The sequence below is a fragment of the Wyeomyia smithii genome, chromosome 3, assembly GCF_029784165.1.
Source record: "Wyeomyia smithii strain HCP4-BCI-WySm-NY-G18 chromosome 3, ASM2978416v1, whole genome shotgun sequence".
Classification (NCBI taxonomy): domain Eukaryota; kingdom Metazoa; phylum Arthropoda; class Insecta; order Diptera; family Culicidae; genus Wyeomyia; species Wyeomyia smithii.
This window is the reverse complement of record NC_073696.1, coordinates 266,549,676-266,571,319: the sequence shown is the minus strand read 5'-3', so window position 1 is coordinate 266,571,319 and position 21,644 is coordinate 266,549,676. Positions and strand designations below refer to the sequence as shown.

Here is a 21,644-nt window from a genome sequence, read left to right as displayed (position 1 = left end):
TTATATTCACTGCAGAGTAATCAAGTAATAATAATAACCAACATACCATAAAATTTTCTTTACGTTATCCATCCTACGACATGAAGACAATTGCAATCCATTAGGGGGTTAAAACTTTATGACATTTCGAAGTCTGATGTTATTACAACCGTGGAGGCTTGATTTTTGCTTTCGCTGGTTTTTTAAACGGAATCAAAGATTTAGAGCTATGCCAAAATTCTCGTCCAATTCGAATAGTATGGAGAATAATCAAGAAGTAAGTTAAAACATTGAGTAACTTGGACAACGTAATGAAGCACATCACTTATCATAACTTAATCATTTCTCTCCATGAAATGAAAAAATAATGACCTAAATTTTGAAAAACAGATAAGCTAGCTCTTCAAATTATTTTCAACTCTGAATACCAGTGTAGCCCGTTACACCAGGGAAATACCAATCGATGATAACCGTATTTCATCGCTTCCATACAGTTGAAACTTTGTCACCAGAATTTTGTCTGTTCGTTCAGTATCCATAAAGTGAAACTGGACTGCCTGGTATGTCCGAGCAGGTCACATGCACTGGACAACAACAGTGAGTGACGGGGGCACTGCTGCTAAGGGAGTGTTCGGAATGCAATTTTTGTACGATTGGCAAATGGAGCGAGGAAAATAACTCTTCCGTCCAGTCCGATGTCGTTTCGCTGACCAGAGCTCTCAGGCAAGGCCGCTTTCCAAACAGGCCTACCACTTTCGACAGAGTGTCAGGCTTCGGTCCAAGTACGGGTATGCATTTCAGGCGCTGGATGGAACCACACTGGCGTCACAGAAGTTCGATTCATTGTCCGGCATTGCGAATCGTCGCACTTGAAGAACGAGTGTACTAGCTCCGACGGAACGGTTGATTTACGGAGCCAAACGTAATAAATAATGCCGGATGACGACCGGCTGCTACTGCCGGTGTCTTTATTAGATTTCAATTTGAAACTGATTCTTTTCCGGAACCATGATTCTGCGGCCTTGAAGATTAAGAACCAGCCGGTTTCCACCGCCGCCGCTGCTAGCGACAGATGCAAATCGAATCGAAATTGGGGCCAGACCAGGCTCATAAATCAGTGCCCGACTTTGTCGAAGGCGAACGTTGGCAATCGTTCAACGACGACTGAAGGAACCGCCATTGGATTGGAGTCTATTTGTTCCATTTGCAGTTGGCGACTTCCTTCTAGCTTGAGTTTTTTTTCCTCATGTGTACAGACTATCGACGATTCAGGTGGAATCTTTCCTGGCATGAAGATAAACGGCAAAAGAATGAACTTTTATCCTCCCATAAATGTCGTAATCGAGAGCAACAAACGAATACTTCCTCGAGGATGATTTATTGATGGGAGGAACATCTTGTCCTTCGTTGTAGCAGAATAATCGAAGTCGTAAAAGTAGTATGAAACATTGTACCGTTTCTTGCTTCCAGACTGTTCTAACCATAAGGAGCGAAAACAAAAATAGCAAAGTAATAATCTGTTTTTATTACGCCACTAAGAGTGTCCTCTAGAAAACTATCAAAACTGCAGAACAATAGATTGAGTGGAATTCATTAATCAAACGAAACAATAAACTGCTAGCTGGAAATCCTAAGCCCTGATCCAATATTCATTAATTTCGTTGCTGGATGTGTAACTCGGCTCCTAATCACACCTCGACCACGCACGTACAGCCGAAGAAACAACCGGAAATTTGATGTGTCCCGAATTGACAGTAATGGGTCGAATCGCAATCCCATCAGACCCCGTTCCCAGAGATACGGAAGCAAAGACACAGAGAGACATAACCGCCGGAACAGAAATCATTTATTATCGGCAAACCAACAACTTCGAACTGTCACTGTTTGTTTACATTTGAGTGGCACCGGCGCTCTCTGGTCACATGCGAGGCGCACCAGAATTGCACGGCCAGCGAACCCGGAGGAGGCTGCTTCTGCTGTTGCTACTACTACTGATCCATATATCATTTTGAGAAAGGACAAATGTAATTTTGATATCAAATAAGATTAATGATTGGTGTGGCATTGTCGCATTTTCTTTTCCAACTGATGGCCATCAAGCTATTTAATGTCGAAGTGGTTGCCGTCCATCCCCGGCGGCTAGCGAATGCGGTCGATGCCTATTAGGGACACATATGTGCCAGGGCGATTGGGTTCTCGCAGTAGGTGCGGACAACGACCGGTAGGTGAGGAAGTTTTTTCGCTCTCTTTTTCCCTAATACGCTTGGAATGGGGGAGCGGCAAACGGTGACTGTCACATATATGTTTTCGCATGTAAATATGCTGTACGATATCGTTTATTAATTACTGTTTGATGATATTTCATTCCATGTTGGATCGACTGGAAAGAAACTGAATCATTTGTCAGCGTTGTATTTGTTTCTAGAACTTCTTGTCTATTCGCAAAAGGTTACCTCATAACCATAAATTTTTCTTTCCGTGGACCGATTTAGTATGTTTGAATATTTACTGCGTGTAATTATTGAATAATGAATCCATAAAAGCATTTTAATACGATTTTGCACCATTATGAATATTTTTCTCATTGTTTGTTTTTCCGAAAGGTTAAATATTTCTTCTTAATCGTCGTATCTAATAAAAGGTATACCATTTCAGCCCAATCGAAAATCGGTTTAGTCTGTTTGCTATTGCGTTTGAAAATGATTATATTTCGCAGTTTGCCCTTCAAGTCTTCCTGGAAAATAACAATTGTTCTGTGCCATGTAAAAACCTTAAAATGCCTCTGTTCGTTAGATGGAATCAGAGAATTCTTGATTATTTTTACAATATATTTGGCTAAATATTAGATACGCAACTAAGTTCTCGCTGTTTGTTTTTATGAAAATGCAGCCTTATTTTGAAAAACCTAAATTAATCCACCTAGTGTTCAGACCCAACCTTTCTCATTCAAACTTATTATTTGTAAAAATAGATTTACATGGACGCTTCAATCCAATAAAAGTATATTCACTCTTTGGGTTCTAAAATATTGATGTTGTAATTGAAGTATAAAATATGAAATTTGACGTTAGTGCTTAAGAAATAGCGAAATGAAAGAAATGACCCTTAGTTTCGAACGTTCAAATAATACGAAACCACATTTGAATTATGTTGAGCCCACGTATATTGATCAAAGCAGGTTTAGTTTTAAATAGTCTTTGAATTTCTTTTCGTTCCATAACTTTTGAACCACATATCAAGTTGTTATGAAGTTAGTTATTTGTAAGTTTAAGAGATAACTCGGTCGTATGACGCTAGTTATGTTGAAAAAGTCGTGTTATCTTTGAGATAATAGACTTTCGTTGTTTTAACAATTTAATACATAACGGTTGCTTAACCCTCTAGTGCCCAAGTTTATTTCTAGACGGGCTTCGGTAAAATCACAATGAATCATTATAAACAATTTTTAGGTATCTATTGAAGGTTTTTAGAGGTTTGACTGAAGCCCGCCAAATGGCGGCATTGGGCACTAGAGGGTTAAATTCGATTATAATCGAATGAAATGGGAACGTATAGAGCAGCCGAATTATGAAACCACTTGTTCAATCATAATTCATCAGTTACCCTTAACTAGCCCGTTCATCTAATATCAATATTGTTCAAATCGGTTGTGTAGTTTCTAAGATAATGATGTTTCGTGATTTTCACATTTCGATACATTACAGACGAAGTTACAGTCCGATTACAGTTCAATTCAATAGGGTGTTATGAGTTAGATGGACCTCTCATTTGACACTACTTTAGTGAAAATCGGTTCAGCCATCTCTGAGAAAAGTGAGTGAGTTTAAGTAGTCTTGTGAATCTTCTATTTTTCATAGCTGGATTTCACATTTTTAAACATGACAGGCAAAGTAATAGTCTGATTGCAAAAAAAATCAATCGGGTCTTATGGGGCAACTAGACTTTCCATTTGACTCGAGAACACGTTTCTTTCTATAACTTTTGAACCACATGTCCAGTCCTAATGAAATTCAAAAGTTAAGGGTTTTTTAGATAGCCCGTTCATTTGAAATCAATTTCGTTCAAATCGGTTGCGTAGTTTCAGAGATATTGATGTTTCGTGATATTTACATTTTGATACATAACCTCTATGTAACGACCAAGCCCCTCGTTACGGTGGCGCCGTCGATGAACGTCGACGCACAGTGGCGGGTCTCCGAACAAAAGTCGGACAAAACTCAAATTGTTCATTGAAAAAGCAGAAAAATCCATATTAGGTTGTTTTTTTATGAAAAATTCAATTCTGCTATCAAAAATTCAAAAAGTTGGGAAAATATCTCCCTAAAGGGCAATTAAAATTTTCTTATGGCTAAAATTACGTCGTAGTGTTTTTATGTATATCATTATTCATTTATATTTCCATCTTTTGTTATGTTTGAGGATCCAGTAGTCATCAGCGAAACTGAGGATAGTATATATAATATTAAATTTTAAATAATAATGGATTATTTTAAAATTATAATTTAAAATTTTAATTATAAATATGATTGAAATAAGTACGGTGTCAGTATAGTTAGTTTCTGGTGAAGCGAATATAGGAAACCAGTATAAACTGTCAAAATGTGAACTAGCCGATTGTGTGCCAAATTTCGCAGTATCATGTAGTATTGTAGATCATGTAGTATTGAAATAGATATCATTTTTTGGCTCAATTAATACATCGCATTAATTTATGAAACAAAATGTTAAATACGTTAAACTAAAATACGTGAGTAGAAAACAAAAAAATATTCATTCATATTAAATCAATGTTGTGTGTAATTAGCTTTAAAAAAAATCCACTGCCATTAATTGACTGTTCTGTCTTTTTTTCACGCTATACTATTTTAAGAGAAATGTGTATTCGAAACGAACTATACAGGATATTATATGTTGAAATATGCAAAATGGTCCCAATTTAATAGATTTAGAAAACTTGAGTCTAAGTAAAAATTTATCGTTTAACATTGCTGGTCAAAAGGTGGTATGCCAGTTTTATGTGTTTTTATACTAGTAAAAATACAGTGTCTATATACGCTAGTACCGTAAACTGGGGTGACTTTGATCACTTTTTTGATTGTATCTCAAATATTTTCAGAATATACTGAAAACAATATTATTCGATATTTTTAAAATAAGTACTGGCATGCATTGAAAAAGATTCAGTCACTACTTCAAAAGTTTAACAACATTTTTGCTGTTTTTGAATATGCTCTTAAAATTTTACACCAATCATCATTCCGGGGTGACTTTGATCACTTCATTATTTTGATGAATTTGGTGTAACACTTTGCTACTTTCACTAAATTGAACAGCCTTAAACGGCTTTTTTCTCTGTATGCCTGAAGGGCACTGGGTACTGAAATGCCACTGCGACATTCTTGCTGATTGTCTTTTGTGGCGGGCCCCGATTGCTGTGCACAGGTTACGGATTGTTCGTACTCATTGATGGAGTAGAACTGTTTTGTTGTAAACCTGTACCCCAATTAGGTACAACATAGTTGATGAAACTAATGACCTGCTTGGGATTGGAGCTCCATGCTTGGTATGGAGTTAAAAGGTAACTTCCTAAGAAGTTGTACCTAGAGGAAGCAAGAGCTTCGCAAGAGCAAAGCAAATGCTCTGAACTCTCTGGTTCAGATTTGCAGAATCGGCAGGTGTCGTTCAACACTACGCCGATTTTCTTTAAATGATAAAAAGCGGGACAGTGTCCGGTGAGGAGTCCCGTGATTATCCGTAGGTCACTACGATTTAGACTAAGTAGCTTTCTGGCGGTTCCAGGGTTCGGATAGATAAACTGTTTGCCTTGTCTACAACCCTGTGCCTGTTGCCATTGGGATACTATTTCTAGCCTTTCCCAAGTTAATAGTTCGCTTTTGATAGCGGAAATGGGCGTACCCAGAAACGGCTCGGGACCAATAAACCGCTGAGCTGATCCCTGTCTTGCTAGGTAGTCAGCGTGTTCATTACCCTCGACTCCGCAGTGTCCGGGCACCCAAAACAGAAAAACTGAATTCTGTCGGGAAAGTTCCCGTAGAGTTTCAATGCATTCCCAAACAAGTTTGGAAGCGCATTTGACGGACTTAAGTGCTAGTAGTGCTGCTTGACTGTCCGAGAATATACCGATTTTCGCATGTCTGTAGTTGCGTTGCAGACATATTTTTGCGCAGATGTATATGGCATATACCTCTGCTTGAAAAACGGTGGGCCATTTTCCCAGGGAAAACGTTTCCCTGATACCGGGTCCGTATATACCAGATCCCGTTAGGGATCCCATTTTCGAGCCGTCCGTATAAAAATTGACGATGCCAGGTGGAAGATTAGGCCCTCCATTGTTTCACATAGAGCGGTTTGTTTCAATCACTCTGTATGGAATATCCATGTTGGACCTAACGTCCATCCAGTCGGAGACTGTGGTTAATAGCGGAGTTAGTTTGAACTCCCTAAGTATGCGAAGGTGGCCGATTTGGTCCCCTTCAAGTATGGTTTTCCTCCTTTGCAACCTTAGAGCGCCAAGCTCTGCTTCCTTTTTCACATGAAGATGTAGAGGTAGTAGGCAAAGCATAGCTTCCATGGCTGCAGTTGGAGTTGTTCGCATAGCGCTGCTAGCCGAAAGACATGCAAGTCTTTGAACTTTTGACGTTGACAAACGTCTGTATCGAAGTTAGGCCCCTGAATTTAAAAATCTAGTAATTCAACCAGGGAAAACCAGAGAAAAGTGGTCAGGTTTTGAGCGCTTATTTTGCAGTCATCTATTATCAGGTTTTCGAGGTTTTGGCATCAATCGATCAGAAATTCTTTTACGGTTAAATTTATGTAACAAAAACAAACTATTGTTTGAGATACACTATTGAAAAATTGGTAATTAATATCGATTGTCTAAATCATACCGCGCAGCCAATCACTACCTCTCTTCCCAAGCACAGTCGACACTAACGGATACAATCGATCTGACTTTGTTGTTATTGTTGTTGTCACTTTCTGTTTCCGATGTTTATGCTGCTGCTAGCGGAAAAAACCTTGCAAATATGCATCTTTTTGTTGGTGTTAATTTTACGACAGCGGCCGGCGCCCCATCATTCTGATTCCAAAACCGCACCAGTGACATGCGGACGCTAGGTGATAGCAGCTGAAAGGAGGAAATACAAAATAGTACCGGTCATCTCGTGCCGGTTTCACCCGTAATGCTGGTGGCTTTAGTAGTAAATGGCTACTGCAAAACACTTAAATGGCTGGAATTCTGGACGGACTAACCAGGAAACTATAATCGGCAACTGGCACCTTTTGGTGCCTCGAAATTTTGGTACAGAAGCGGCTAATTGAATTTTCTGTTTTACCAAATGATGCTGCTAGCGGAAAAAACCTTGCAAAAATGCATGTTTGTGTTGGTGTTAATATTATGACAGCGGCCGGCGCAGCTTTCAAGAAACATTTGTCTCTTCCATTCCATAACTTATGTAGCCCATCCCTCTTTTAATTTATCTGACGAAGCCCTGGTATAAAACGTACCGTTCGAACATTTCACCCCATCAGTTTCATTACTAAACCGTACCGGCTACATACGGACGCTATCTTGAAAGAATTCTGGACGGACTGACCAAAAACATGGATATATTCGGCACCTGGCCCCTTTTGGTGCCTCGAAATTTTGTTACAGAAGCGGCTAATTGAATTTTCTGTTTTATTACAAAATGCTGCTGCTAGCGGAAAAAACCTTGCAAATATGCATCTTTTTGTTGGTGTTAATTTTACGACAGCGGCCGGCGCCCCATCATTCTGATTCCAAAACCGCACCAGTGACATGCGGACGCTAGGTGATAGCAGCTGAAAGGAGGAAATACAAAATAGTACCGGTCATCTCATGCCGGTTTCACCCGTAATGCTGGTGGCTTTAGTAGTAAATGGCTACTGCAAAACACTTAAATGGCTGGAATTCTGGACGGACTAACCAGGAAACTATAATCGGCAACTGGCACCTTTTGGTGCCTCGAAATTTTGGTACAGAAGCGGCTAATTGAATTTTCTGTTTTATTTATTAATTATTGTTCAAAGCGCTCTAATGTCAGCAAATAAGAAAGCACTGTTAGATGAAAAATATAGAGTCCTACGTCATGCGGTATGTATGAAATGACAGCGATTAAATAAGAGAGATCCATTCTTCTAGTATTCAGCATTCAGAAATGCACTGTTAGATAAAATTGCAACAAATACTGGAGTTGCAATTCCCTCTACTATTTGTTTTGATGGAATATAAGAAAATACGGTAGTCAACGTCATGCGGTCGTGTCTTGAATACCACCCTCCTACTTTTTTGAGTTTGGCTTGCGCAGTCACTTCGTTCACCTTAGGCCACCACACTAGGGCAGCATAGGTGATTCTTGGTCGGGCAATGGTCTTGTAAGACCAGAGTGCCAAGTCTGGTTTCAGTCCCCAGGTCTTACCGAAGAGAGTTCTGCAGGCCCAGATCGCTGAGATCGCTTTCTTAGCGGCATGATCCAGTTGTGCAGACCAGTTCAGTTTCTTGTCCAGAATAATTCCGAGATATTTGACTTCATTGCTGAAGCCCAGTCTAACTCCACTCAGTATTGGAGGAGTGATGGAGATCGTCCTTCGTCTGCCGAATGGAATTAGGACTGTTTTTAAGGGGTTTATGTTTAGACCCTCCTGTAAACACCATGACATGGTGGTATTCAGAGCCGTTTGCATTCGGCTCGACAGAGTTGCGTCATCTTTACCTCTGACGATGAGGACGATGTCATCGGCGTATCCAATGACCTCGTAACCAAGCTGTGAAAGCTTGTTGAGAAGTGCGTCGACAACTAGTGACCATTACAAGGGCGAGAGAACTCCTCCTTGCGGACACCCCTTGATCACTGACATTGTTACAGACGAATCTCCCAAGGTTGCTGTGATCACTCTGCTAGAGAGCATTGCGTGTATCCAGTTCCTTGAAGTTTGGTCGATTCCCTTATGAGAAAGAGCCGTATCGATTGATGCAAAGGACGTGTTATCGAAGGCCCCTTCAATATCAAGAAAGGAACATAGCGCCGTCTACTGATAACTTAGGGACTTTTCAATCAACGTCACTAAGCTGTGAAGAGCAGTTTCTGTTGACTCGCCGCTTTGATAGGCATGTTGGTTCCTGTTCAGCGGGGAGTCTTTAAGAAACTCATCACGGATATATTTATCCATTATTTTCTCCATCAACTTGAGAAGCGATAAAGTCAGACTTATGGGTCTGAAAGTTTTAGGTAGGGTTTTGTCCTTTCTTCCAACTTTGGGGATAAACACTACCTTCAACTTCAGCCAGTTATCCGGAATATGGCCCAGGATAAAGCTGGCTCTGAAGAGGTTGATGAGTTCGGACATGATAACTGCGGCCGATTTTTGTAGAAAGATGGGTAGTATGCCGTCTGGACCAGGAGACTTCATAGGGTCGAATGAGCTTAGAGCCCAACCTATTGAAGCTTCCGTGAACAGTCGACGGGCCAGCAGGATGGACTCCCGAGACGCCATATGTCTCGAATTGTCCTGCCGCGACCCATCACTATTCAGTTCTTCGGTCTCTGTCGATCCAGGAAAGTGGGTGTTTATAAGAACCTCCAGCGTTTCCTTGGTAGTGACAGTGAGGCATCCATCCTCTTTCCTCACCTGTCCTAAACCGTTAGTATGGTCTTTGGACATCGCCTTTTGGAGCCGCGTAGCTTCCGGCAGAGTTTGGATTCTTTCACAGAAACTAACTCTGGATTTCCGTTTAGCCTTGCGTAGCTCGGCGTTGTATTTAGTGAGGGACGCCCTGTAGTCGTCCCAGTTAGACGTGACTTTTGCCCTGTTGAACAACCGCCTAGTTTCCCGACGAAGGTCACTAAGTTGATCATTCCACCAGGGTACGTCACGGCATACTGACCGCTGTGTTAGTGGACAGTTAGCGTCGAAAGCATCCATGATTCTGTTTTGTAGATCATTTGCTGCCGAATTCAGGTCAACAGAATTTCGAATGTTGCTGTAACTGAAAGTTCGTGAATCGATCAGGCGTTCCTTAAAGGATTCCCAATCTGTATTCTTAGGATTTCTGAACAGCTCTCTTTTCAGAGGGTTAGCCTCTATATTAAAAACGATGTGTCTGTGGTCCGACAAACTAGTTTCATCGGAGACATGCCAATTTTTAATCCTTTCAGAAATAGAGGCGCTACACAGAGTGAGATCAAGGACCTCCTGTCTAATAGCGTTGATAAACGTGGGGTTATTCCCTACATAACATACATTGACATCGTTAGAAGTAAGGTATTCAAGTAGGTATTCACCCCTGATGTTGGTGTCCGAGCTGCCCCAGATCGTGTGGTGAGCGTTGGCATCGCAGCCGATCAGAAACGGCTTGTTGATGGCCTTGCAGTACCGCACGAGCGCAGCAACTTCGGGTGGCGGTATATCACCTTGGTCGCCCGGGAAGTAGGCCGACGCGACAACCATTTCCTGCTTTCCTCTGGTTGTCGGTACTTCAACCGTGACGGCAACGACGTCGCGTTGGATAAATTCTGTAATCGGTAAAAATTTTAGTTCTCTATTTAGCAGAATTGCAGTCCTTGGTTTGGACTGCGTGTCACAGTAGATTAACCTACCGTTAGGAGCGTTAAGTCCGAGAACTTTGGATTCGTTGATCCACGGCTCCTGGATGAAAGCAGCCGCTAGCTGCTCTTTGGCGAATCTCCTGCAAAGAACACCCGAGGCGCCTTTTGCGTGATGGAGATTCGCTTACACGCAGCGAAGGCTGCTCACTTTGCAGTGAAGTTGCCGTCTTTGTCCGGATCGGAAGATGATCCTGGTATTGGCTGACGGCTGCCAACAGCGGTTTGGCTGGTTGATGGAAGTTGCTCTTCCTCACTGTTCGGCTTCGGTTGCAGCAGTCGATTGGCAACAGAAGGTCGTCGCGCACACTGTGGCGGTTTTTGACTCCGGGGGGTGCGACTTTTCGGTGGTTGATGCTTCACACTCTTGCGAGTCTTCGGCGGAACCGTCCGAGCAGCCGCGGGGTTGCGTTTTTTGGGTGGTGACAGGGCACTCACGGGGGAGCATCCTGCGCGTACCTTCCCAATCGCAGGGTTGCGTTTGGGTGGTTGTGGGGCACTCCCGGAGGAGTTTCCCACGCGAACCTTTAGCCCATTCGCAGGATCGTTTTGCCTGGGTGGTGGCAGAGTACTCCCGGAGGAGTTACCCGCACGTACCTTCCCTGACATTGCGACGGAGTCTTTCCCGCCTGTGACGTTCGGCCTTCCGCTTACCTTTCGGATGCGTGCTTTGCCGAAACCGTAGTGCAGTTCATAATTTCTACTCTCAACGAGTTTGGCCGATTCTTCGTCAATATCCAGAACTAGTTCGACCAAGGTCTTTACCAATTTGCGGTTACAGACTCGCCACATTTTGGTAGAGAGATGGTCGTTCTGATTCTGGAGTGAACGAAGAATCTTCTCTTCCGGAGAGTTCGCACTGTCCGCGAAGTAACCGACATACCGTCTGGCCTTCGGCAGATCCTTCATGTGGTATACACGAAGTTGTGCTCCCTCCCATGGTACGAGAGAAGGTACCTCCCTTTCCAACCACTGCACTGTGTCGTTGTCGGCACAGGCAAGTTGCAGGAAGCCATTTTTTAGATGGCAACCGTTAAACTTGGGCTTGGTGGTTGGATTTTCCTGGTTCGCAATGTGATCGAGGATGGAGGTCCGGACAGCCTGAAGCTGGTCCGTTGTGAGTAGGGAGCTGGGGTGGGTAGCAGAAGTAACCGCAAGGCTTATAGCTCCCACCATGTCCCTATATGTGGCCTTCGGGAGCGGCTTCGAACCCGATGACCCCAAACCAGTGCCGTTCCGCTGTTTTTTAGGCTGTGGACACTTAGTACTGGTGTTTGGTGACACCAAGTCGTCCGACCGCTGTCGCTTGACGGCAGCTTGGTTCGATTGAGCAGGCTGCTCTGTTGGAAGGAGGGCCAGCTTCCTGGCTTCTTCGTACGAGAGACCGGAGCGAAGATTTTTGCTCAGTCGCCGCCTTTGCGCATTTGAAAGTCGCTTGACGAGGGGTGCCGATGATTCGGGTTTCCCTTCGTCATCGGGCCTTGTCTGTGGACCGGGAACTAAGTCCATTTGACTTTCGTCATTCCCTTGTGGAGAAAGTAGGATTAAGGATGAAGCCGAGGGTCCTCCGTCCAGCGATTCGCTGTCGAGGTTGAAATCATCCTCATGCTCCATCTCCTCCGTTCTGCCCGGTGCGTTTGTTTTTATTGGACTACGCTCCGATGAGTCCATGGGTTCCGGCAAAGAAAGGCTGCCGGTGGCCGAATTTTGTGAAGTTTTGTCGTTCATAAAATTCCCACGAGTCGCTGGGTAAAGAAGAGTCCGCTGCATCAGTGACCCGCATGATGCAGTAAGGGCTTATTACTGTGAAGGGTGCCCTGGTACTCCACAGGCTCCGTTAGAGGCTGGGTATTCCTTAAACCCCCCCCCCCCCCCACCACGTCATCCATCGGCACGGGTCGCATAACACCTTAGCTTAGGGGTTTTAACCATTGGATTTTACGCAACAGCCATGGTTAAGAGCTGTTGCAACCATCCTCCTTTACAGGGGCTTCGGACCCTCTGCTACAGTTCTCAATAATTCAAGTCTATTCGTAAAGGCTAAACTGTACCAAGAGAATCGTAACAGGCGGAGTTAAACGGCTTAAACGGCTTAAACGAGTTTATAAATATGGAAAGCGATTTGGGGGCCATTCACATTCTACGTGAACAGTTTATAATGGCGAATCATCAAAAACTAGTCCACGAGGAATTTGACTTATGAAATTGGCCAAATTTGCATGTTACTTCACGTCTTGGGTTTTTGTTGAAAAGAAATATGTAATACGCTGTGGAGAATATTGGGACTCAACATTGCCTTTGAGGAAAAACTTGCAAAAATAACAATAAAATGTATTGTTATAATATTTGTTCATCTTAAGAACTAATCTGGGAACAAAATAAAAAAAAACTTTACGTATTGCAACTTGTTGTTTTGAATCTGCTTGAACCGATTGTTTGTATGCAACAAAAATCGCCAAAAATACACTTTATTTTCAATTAATATTTTAGCATGAAAAACATTCTTGAAATAGCAGGAAATGCATGAGTAGTAGCAATACAAACATATATTCACGCATTCAGTGAAGATTACGACAAGTCCCAAGCACTACGAGCGCTTTTTTACCACATTTTCAAAAAAGAGGTACAGTGATCAAAGTCACCCCGGTGATCAAAGTCACCCCAGTTTACGGTACATAATTTGTGACGTATAATTGTAATCAGGTATACCAGATATGCAAATTTATCTGAAAATGAAGATTTTTAGAGTCCGTGTGCAGACTTTTATTGGTTTGTCGATATTTGCAGTTTTTTTTCTGAGAGCAGATTTCATATTGAATTTAAATTTAATATTGAACATTGAACTTAAATTTCATAATAAATTTTCGGAGTAGAAAAAAATGGAAATATTACCTATTCTCAATATTTGAAAACAGGGAACATCGATCAGCTCAACAGCATCAAACAGCGAATTCAAAAAGAATTTTTTGTCAAACTTGGTCTACATGTCGACAAACCGCACCCTGGCTTCGGCAATAGCAATAACGGTGTTACAGCAATACGTTTTTTCCAATGCAGAATTTTCTTTGGAGATAACAGGAGTCGATTTAAATTTAATCCAGCGATTTCAGACGCCGCTAGCAACGATTTCGAGTGGCGAAAGAATTGATGCATCAAAATTTTAGTCCAACGCTACCGCTCATTATTATGTAAAATTGTATGGATGTTCAACAACAGTACACATATTACTAATTCAAGGATGTGAAATAATCGTTTAATCTTCGAATCCCGTTGGTAAACTTTCGGAAGTAGCCCAAGAATGCATGAAGCAAGAAGCAATCCGGAATACAAGAGAAAATAAATGCCTGGATGTTTCGTGAGCTGCTAATTGCGTCAGATCCGGTAGTTCCGAGTTTTAGACACAACAACAAATCGAAAAGCACTTTCACATAAAAGGTGGAAGATTCATTAATTTTCAGTCATGATGGTACTGACGATGACGAGTAAAATGTTAAAACCTAATGCATTGGTTTGAAAAATGAATATTCATGTAAATTTAATATAATTATATGTGTTCTTTTACCTTATTTTTACATCTGAACGTAAGACGATGATGTTCTTCTAGAACAATTGAATGAAACTACTAACTACTTCTGTAAAACAACGTAACTTTCACAAACCACCATGCGCCTTCATTAAAACTATTTTATTTTCAATTAAAATTTTTGTTCAGCGGGGCAGAAAGGGGCAAAACGGGACCTTAGTATTCGAAAAGTAGAGAAAATTTCCTATGAAATGCATACTATGCGACCTGTGGCAACCGATGGGTGAGATCGTACAGCATACATTTGCGCAAAAAAAAAGTTTTTTTCAGACCACTCAATAGGTATTTCAAACATTTTACAAAAGTTATGATGAATTACATAAAAACATTCAACACGAAATACAATTCTGATTATTTATCATCAAAATGCAACCTATCGCATTGAATTCGAATAAGAATTAGGTGAGTATTTACTGGTTAAAGTAAACCCCAATATGTGCTTTCTGAGCGAAAAAAATCATTGAAATAACATGACTTAACAACGTTCAAAGTGCTCCCAAAAATTCAAATTTAATCCAATTGTCTTGATATTTGGAAAACACGTTTTTTAATACAGTAGAACTTTAAAAAAAATATAAAATATCAATAATTAGAACTTGAGTTTTGTCCGGCTTCCGGCCACTGTGCGACGTGGCGCTGATCAAGTCGCCTCGATCAGTCGACGGACGGAACGAAGTGTCAAAAACCCGAAGACCTGAAAGTCGCCATTCGCTTCGTCGACGATTGAGAGAGGAGCACGATTATAACTCTGTACTTAAGTTGGTTGATACATTTTATACGATTAAATACTAAACTGCTACTAATTAAATGCTAAACTTTAACCTTTAAATCGCTGAAATTGGAACCACTATTCAGAATATTAAGTGTGTTGCGATTCTTGCAAATTATGGGAGCATTTCGGGTGTGCAGGCGTGGACGACTCTGTCAAAAGTCTGGCCTACTTCTGTAACGAGTGTCGAAATTAAAATCCCTCGCTATCCACCCACTATTTGAAGCCGCCATCATCCGCCAGGACACTCCGGTCGTCCTCGGTTAAGTCGGGCTCTAAGAAGCTAGAGAAAACTATATCGGTAGTGCCCAGCTCCACGCCCAGTGCCCGGGCAGCTCATCTGCAAGTAGAAATAAAGCTGCTTGAGAATGAAAAGACAATGCGAGAGCAAGCGTTGCACTCACAAGAAGCGCTGGAGAGGAAAACGACGGAAGAAACCCTTCGTCGACTTGAGGAAAAGAAGGCACTTATGGAAGAAGAGGCCAACATCCGGCAGAGACAGCTGCAGGAAGAGAAAATCTTTCAGATGAAGCAACAGCAAATTCGACAGGAGTCGCTGGAGAAAATGCAGTCCATTATTCGACAAATGAGTGAGTGTGGCAGCAAGACTGGATCGGTTCACGATTCCAATCAAAAGGTGTCCGGCTGGCTGAACGAGATTCATTCCGATGTAGTCGATACCGAATCGGAAAGCGGAAGAGCCGACCCTCTACCGGAACTGAAACCACCGGTTCTAGTCATGCATCACCTGAATCCTGACTGTGCAAACCCTTCAGATCAATCGCCGACTCCGTCAACTCCGCCCGGACTACCGAACCCAATCGATCAAGCTTCTAATTGTACGGCACAGGCCAGACTACCGTTAACTACGCCTAGCGTTTCGATACCGTTGGGATCATCACCGTTACCAAAAAGCCAGCTGCCAATATCGGAGGCTCTGCCGGGAATTTCAAAGTCACCGAGACAACAACCGGTCTCTACTAAACCTCCGATTCCGCGACAATCGCCGGACAATCCGAGCCTGAGCGATCAACCAGCCACTATGACGGATAAACCATGCCTACCGATGCAGTCTCAACGACAACGGAACCCCCCTAATGTTCCGAATGCAACGGAACCGCAGAGACTTCCTCAGCCACCTGACTACCCAGTTCCGGGTGCTCCGAATCCATAGTATCCGCCATTTTCAATGGGTCATCTACCGGTGTCATGGTTGGCCGATATTCATATGCAGCTTCGAACAAACAACAGCTGCATGTGGGTATTCAGATGCAGAAAACCTCATCCGCCTACAACGCTGCTTGAAGGGACACGCTTTCGAGTCTGTCCGAAGTAGACTGCTACTTCCATCAAGCGTACCACAGGTCATCAACACCCTACGTACGCTATACGGTAGACCGGAACTCCTGATACGATCACTCATCGAGAAGGTTCATCGATCCCCAGCGCCAAAGCACGATAGACTCGAGACAGTGGTGGAATTTGGACTGATCGTTCAAAATCTCGTGGATCATCTGAAGGCGGCGAATCAATTTCTACACCTAGCCAACCCGGTAATAATGCAGGAGCTGGTAGAGAAAAAATTGAGTGGGCGGTCTACAAAAGTAAGCAACCGGATGCGAAATTAGTGACGTTCGGTGACTTCATGGGAGGACTAGTGACCGCGACCAGCCAGGTGACGTTCGATCTTCCGAGTTCCAGCCGCAACTTCAAGGGTGATCAAAAACGTTTTAGGGAGAAAGGTATTATACAAACTCATTCGCAACTCCCGACGTCTGCTCCCCCTTTGAAAACCAGACAGCTTATAAGATGCCAGGTAAGCCTTGTGCCATATGTGATCGAGAGGGACATAGGGTAGCGGAATGCGACAATTTTAGATCCTACAACGTCGACGAAAGGTGGAAATCAGTCAATCAAAAAGCGTTATGCCGAACTTGTCTGGACATCCACGGCAAGTGGCCTTGCAAGTCTTGGAGGGGTTGTGAGATTGAGGGTTGTCCGCAGAAACATAACACTCTCCTTCATTCCCCTTCTTCACCTCGACCACCCCCCAAAATATCTGCCAACCATCTCACTCAGGAGAACGGTCTCTTCCCTATGTTCCGCGTCCTTCCCGTGGTGCTGTATGCAGGGAAGAAATCCGAGGTCGTCTTCGCATTCATCGACGAGGGGTCCTCAATCACTCTTTTGGACAAAACGATCGCAATACGTCTGGGTGTAACCGGGCCATCAGAACCGCTCACTCTGCAATGGACGGGTAAGGTGACCCGAGAGGAACCAAGGTCGCAACGCGTACAGCTGCACGTATCGGGAAGACGTAATGGCAACCATCACCAGCTGTCGCATGTTCGAACAGTCAGCAGCTTGGTACTCCCTTCCAGAGCCTTAAAATACCGGGAACTTTGTCAGCGATATCCACACCTGCGAGGCCTTCCCTTAGAAGACTACGATTTGGTTCAACCAAAACTTTTGATCGGGTTGGATCACCTTCGTCTCGGAGTTCCGCTTAAGCTCCGTGAAGGCGGAGCAACAGACCCAATCGCAGCAAAATGTCACCTCGGGTGGAGCATCAATGGATGTTTAGCTGGGTCATCTTCAAAGAAAGCAGTTGTCAACTTCCATCTTGCTGGATCCACCAATCCAGATCAACAGCTCAACGATCAATTAAGAGACTTCATCGCGCTGGATGACGCTGGGGTCACCGGACACTACGAGCCGCTGGAATCTAAAGAAGATATACGAGCAAGAAAAATCCTAGAAGAAACTACAAGGCGGACCGATTGTGGCTTCGAAACCGGACTTCTCTTCCGTCATGATGATCCGGATTTCCCCGACAGCTACCAGATGGCGGTCCAACGTCTTCTGTCTCTAAAGCGAATGCTCGCGAAGAACCCCTCACTACAATCGCGAGTACATGAACAAATTGTCGCATATTTACAAAAGGGCTACGCACACAAAGCAACAAAAGCAGAATTGGCGATGGCCGAGAAAAAGCGTATGTGGTTCCTTCCGCTAGGAATCACCATCAATCCTAAAAAACCAGATAAGGTACGGTTGATTTGGGACGCGGCGGCAGTGGCAAACGGAGTCTCCCTTAACTCGAAACTCCTCAAGGGTCCGGACTTGCTGTCACCGTTGCCATGTGGCAGTCTGCGGAGATATCAGGGAGATGTTCCACCAGCTACTAATCCGTGTCCAAGATCGGCTGGCACAATGCTTCCTGTGGCGAGATAGTCCTTCCGATCCGATTCAGGTCTACGTGATGGACGTCGCCACCTTCGGCGCCACCTGTTCGCCAGTTTCTGCGCAGTATGTCAAAAACATTAACGCGCAGGAGTTCGCCGAACAGTATCCACGGGCAACAGCAGCCCTAGTGAAGAACCATTACGTGGACGACTATTTGGACAGCTTTATGTCTGCCGAAGAAGCCGTGGAAGTCGTCAAGGAGGTGATACTGGTCCACGCAAAGGGAGGTTTCGAGATCTACAAGTTTTGATCCAATTTTGCACAACTTCTGCGAGATATCGGTGAAATTTCGGCGGAAGAGCCGAAGAACCTGGCTCTGGAACGGAAAGGCACAATTGAATCCGTGCTTGGAATGAAGTGGCTTCCTGAGAAGGACTGCTTCACCTAAACGGTAAATCTACGGTAAGATCTTAGAGCCATTGTCGATGCATCGCACGTACCAACAAAGCGTGAGGTGTTGAAGGTCGTCATGAGCCTCTTTGACCCCTTGGGGCTCATCTCACATTTTCTAGTCCACGGAAAAGTGCTAATCCAAGGAACCTAGGCATCAGCTACGGAATGGGATGAACCGATCAACGAGGATCTTCATCAGAAATGGCGTCAATGGATTGAACTTTTCCCGGAACTGGACCGACTGATGATTCCACGCTGCTACTTCTCCCCGTTTCCGGACACTATGGACGGTCTGCAAGTTCATACATTCGTGAACGCTAGCAAAAGTGCTTACTCGTGTACCGTATATTTTCGTTTAGTACGAAATGGCAGTGCTCAACTGGTCCTGGTTGGAGCTAAGAGCTAGGTGGCCCCCTGAAGACTATCTCCATCCCAAGGCTCGAGCTCAGAGCTGCTGTACTAGGAGATCGGTACGTGACTACGGTCCTAGAGTGCCACACATATCCGGTGGCGCAACGCTTTTTCTGGAGTGATTCCACGACGGTGCTGGTGTGGATTCGTTCCGACCATCGTCAGTTCCACAAATTCGTGTCTGTCCGGATTGGAGAAATCCTAACACTCAGACGATGCCACGAAGTGGAAGAGCGGCCCAAACTTAGAATCTGCCAGTCCCTGGTTGCGCGGACCCAAGTTTTTACATCACGGTGAGCATTCTTGGCCGAAGCAGACGACGGTAGAGACGACTCACGAGGAAATCCGAAGAGTGCAGGTGCACTGGAATGCGGCGGCACTCATAGATTACTCGAGATTCAGCCGGTGGACGAAATTGCAGCGAACAACAGGTTATATAACACGTTTCGTCGAAAGCTCTAGGTGAAGAAACGTTGGTCAACAACTTCGAGCGAAGTTGTTAACTCAGACAGAGCTAGGGAAGGCGGAAAGGCTGCTCTGGAGGATGGCGCAAGAAGAGACTTTCCCGGACGAGCGAAATGTGCTGAAGTCGACTCAAGGGACCCCGGAAAGCCGTCACCAATCCGTATCGAAATCTAGTCCCATCTATAAAACCTGGCCGTACATGGATGAACAAGAGATTCTTCGGATGCAAAGTACCCTGTTATCCTCCCGAAACGTCACATTGTAACAACACTTATAATGGTCTTCTACCACCACCTTTATCGACACGCCAACCGCTGGACAGTGGTGAACGAAATGCGGCAGCCTTTCGAAGTGGCGAATCTCCGAGCTCTTGTCAGAAAAGTGGCAAACAACTGCGCGTTCTGCAAGGTCTCCAAGATCATCCCCTCATCACCACCTATTGCACCCCACTCTGAAAAGAGATTAGAACCATTCGTCCGCCTGTTCACGTACGTAGGGGTGGATTATTTTGGACCAGTGCTAATCAGAGCAGGGCGTAGTCAGGCGAAACGCTGGATCGCACTATTTACCTGTCTGACGATTCGGGCAGTACATATGGAGGTGGTGCACAGCTTGTCTACGGACTCATGCGTTATGGCAGTGCGCAGACTCATATGCCGTCGGGGTTCGCCTGCAGTCTTCTACTCCGACAACGGCACTTGTTTTCAAGGGGTCAACAGACAACTTCAGGAGGAGATTGCAGCACTAAACGATGACATGGCGATTACCTTTATGAACGCTACAACCGGGTGGAAATTTAACCCTCCCGCAGATCCACACATGGGTGGAGTGTGGGAGCGCCTCGTCAAGTCAGTGAAAGTAGCAGTCGGTTCAGCTTTGGACACTCAGCGAAAACCAGACGACGAGACTCTGAAAACCATCATTTACGAAGCCGAAGCTTTGGTCAACTCCAGGCCGCTAACCTACATACCTCTGGAATCGGCGGACCAAGAGTCTTTGATCCCCAACCACTTCCTACTGGGAAGTTCCACGGGTAACAAACTCCAACCGGCAGCGGGTGTCAATGGCTATGGAGCTCTACGCAGTAGCTGGAAATTAGCTCAGTTCATCACCGGGGAGTTCTGGAGGAGATGGATCCGCGAGTACCTACCGGTAATAACTCGGAGGTGTAAGTGGTTCGAGAACGTCAAGGAACTGGAAGAGGGAGATCTAGTTCTTGTAGTCAATGGGACTGCGCGGAATCAGTGGATCCGTGGACGTGCGGAGAAGGTCTTCCCCGGCCGGGACGGCAGAGTTCGTCAGGCTCTAGTAGGGACATCGACTGGGGTTCTACGGCGACCAGCCGTCAAGTTAGCGGTATTGGACGTTGGAGATCAATGTAAACCAGCAGAGCCCTCGGGAGATTTAGGGCACCAAGGTTTACGGGGTATGAAACGACCAAGCCACTCGTTACGGCGGCGCCGTCGATGAACGTCGACGTGGCGCTGATCAAGTCGCCTCGATCAGTCGACGGACGGAACGAAGTGTCAAAAACCCGAAGACCTAAAAGTCGCCATTCGCTTCGTTGACGATTGAGAGAGGAGCACGATTATAACTCTGTACTTAAGTTGGTTGATACATTTTATACGATTAAATACTAAACTAATACTAATTATATGCTAAACTTTAACCTATGAATCGCTGAAATTGGAACCACTATTCAGAATATTAAGTAAGTTATTATTTAAAAATTACTCTTTGCGGCATTAATTGCGAACTGAGAACTGATTAAAATTATAGGTTATAGCCATACAAAAAACGCGTGGCAATCGATACGATTTCTTCTATTCGCAAAGGTTCTTGCACTAAAATTGTGAGTAAAACTAACACTAGCTACAAACGACAATTACAATATATTTCCTAAATTCAGCTTGAAGCTAATGCTATAAAAAAGTGTTTGCTCTCGGAATCGTGATTATAACCTCCCACCCCCACACTCTAAACTAGAAATCCGATTACAATAAAATTCAATAGGGTTTTATGGGGCAAATAGACCTTTCATTTGTAATTAATTCATTGAAATCGGTCCAGCCATCTCTGAGAAAATCGAGTGAGATTGGGAGAGCGTTACACACACATACAGAAAATGCTCAGCTCGTCGAGCTGAGTCGAGTGA

The 21,644-nt window shown here is 44.1% G+C and overlaps 2 protein-coding genes across 2 annotated transcripts; both read left to right on the top strand.

Moving 5' to 3' along the window:
• The first annotated feature begins 208 nt into the window (after window positions 1-208).
• LOC129729252 (uncharacterized protein DDB_G0284459-like) lies at window positions 209-16,148 on the top strand. Its single transcript, XM_055687763.1, has 2 exons — window positions 209-256; window positions 15,201-16,148. The coding sequence occupies exons 1-2, from the start codon at window positions 209-211 to the stop codon at window positions 16,146-16,148; spliced, it is 996 nt and encodes a 331-aa protein (XP_055543738.1).
• A 3,617-nt stretch (window positions 16,149-19,765) lies between these two features.
• LOC129729251 (uncharacterized) lies at window positions 19,766-20,959 on the top strand. The gene has a single exon (XM_055687762.1). It carries the CDS (start codon window positions 19,766-19,768, stop codon window positions 20,957-20,959), a length of 1,194 nt encoding a protein of 397 aa, XP_055543737.1.
• The last annotated feature ends 685 nt before the right edge of the window (window positions 20,960-21,644 follow it).

Bases quoted from the DNA above. Each gene is read 5' to 3' on its own strand.
- LOC129729251 (XM_055687762.1), top strand. From the start codon at position 19,766: ATGGTCTTCTACCACCACCTTTATCGACACGCCAACCGCTGGACAGTG.
- LOC129729252 (XM_055687763.1), top strand. From the start codon at position 209: ATGCCAAAATTCTCGTCCAATTCGAATAGTATGGAGAATAATCAAGAA. The intron at 257-15,200 runs GTAAGTTAAAAC...CACTATTTGAAG, and splicing joins GTATGGAGAATAATCAAGAA to CCGCCATCATCCGCCAGGAC.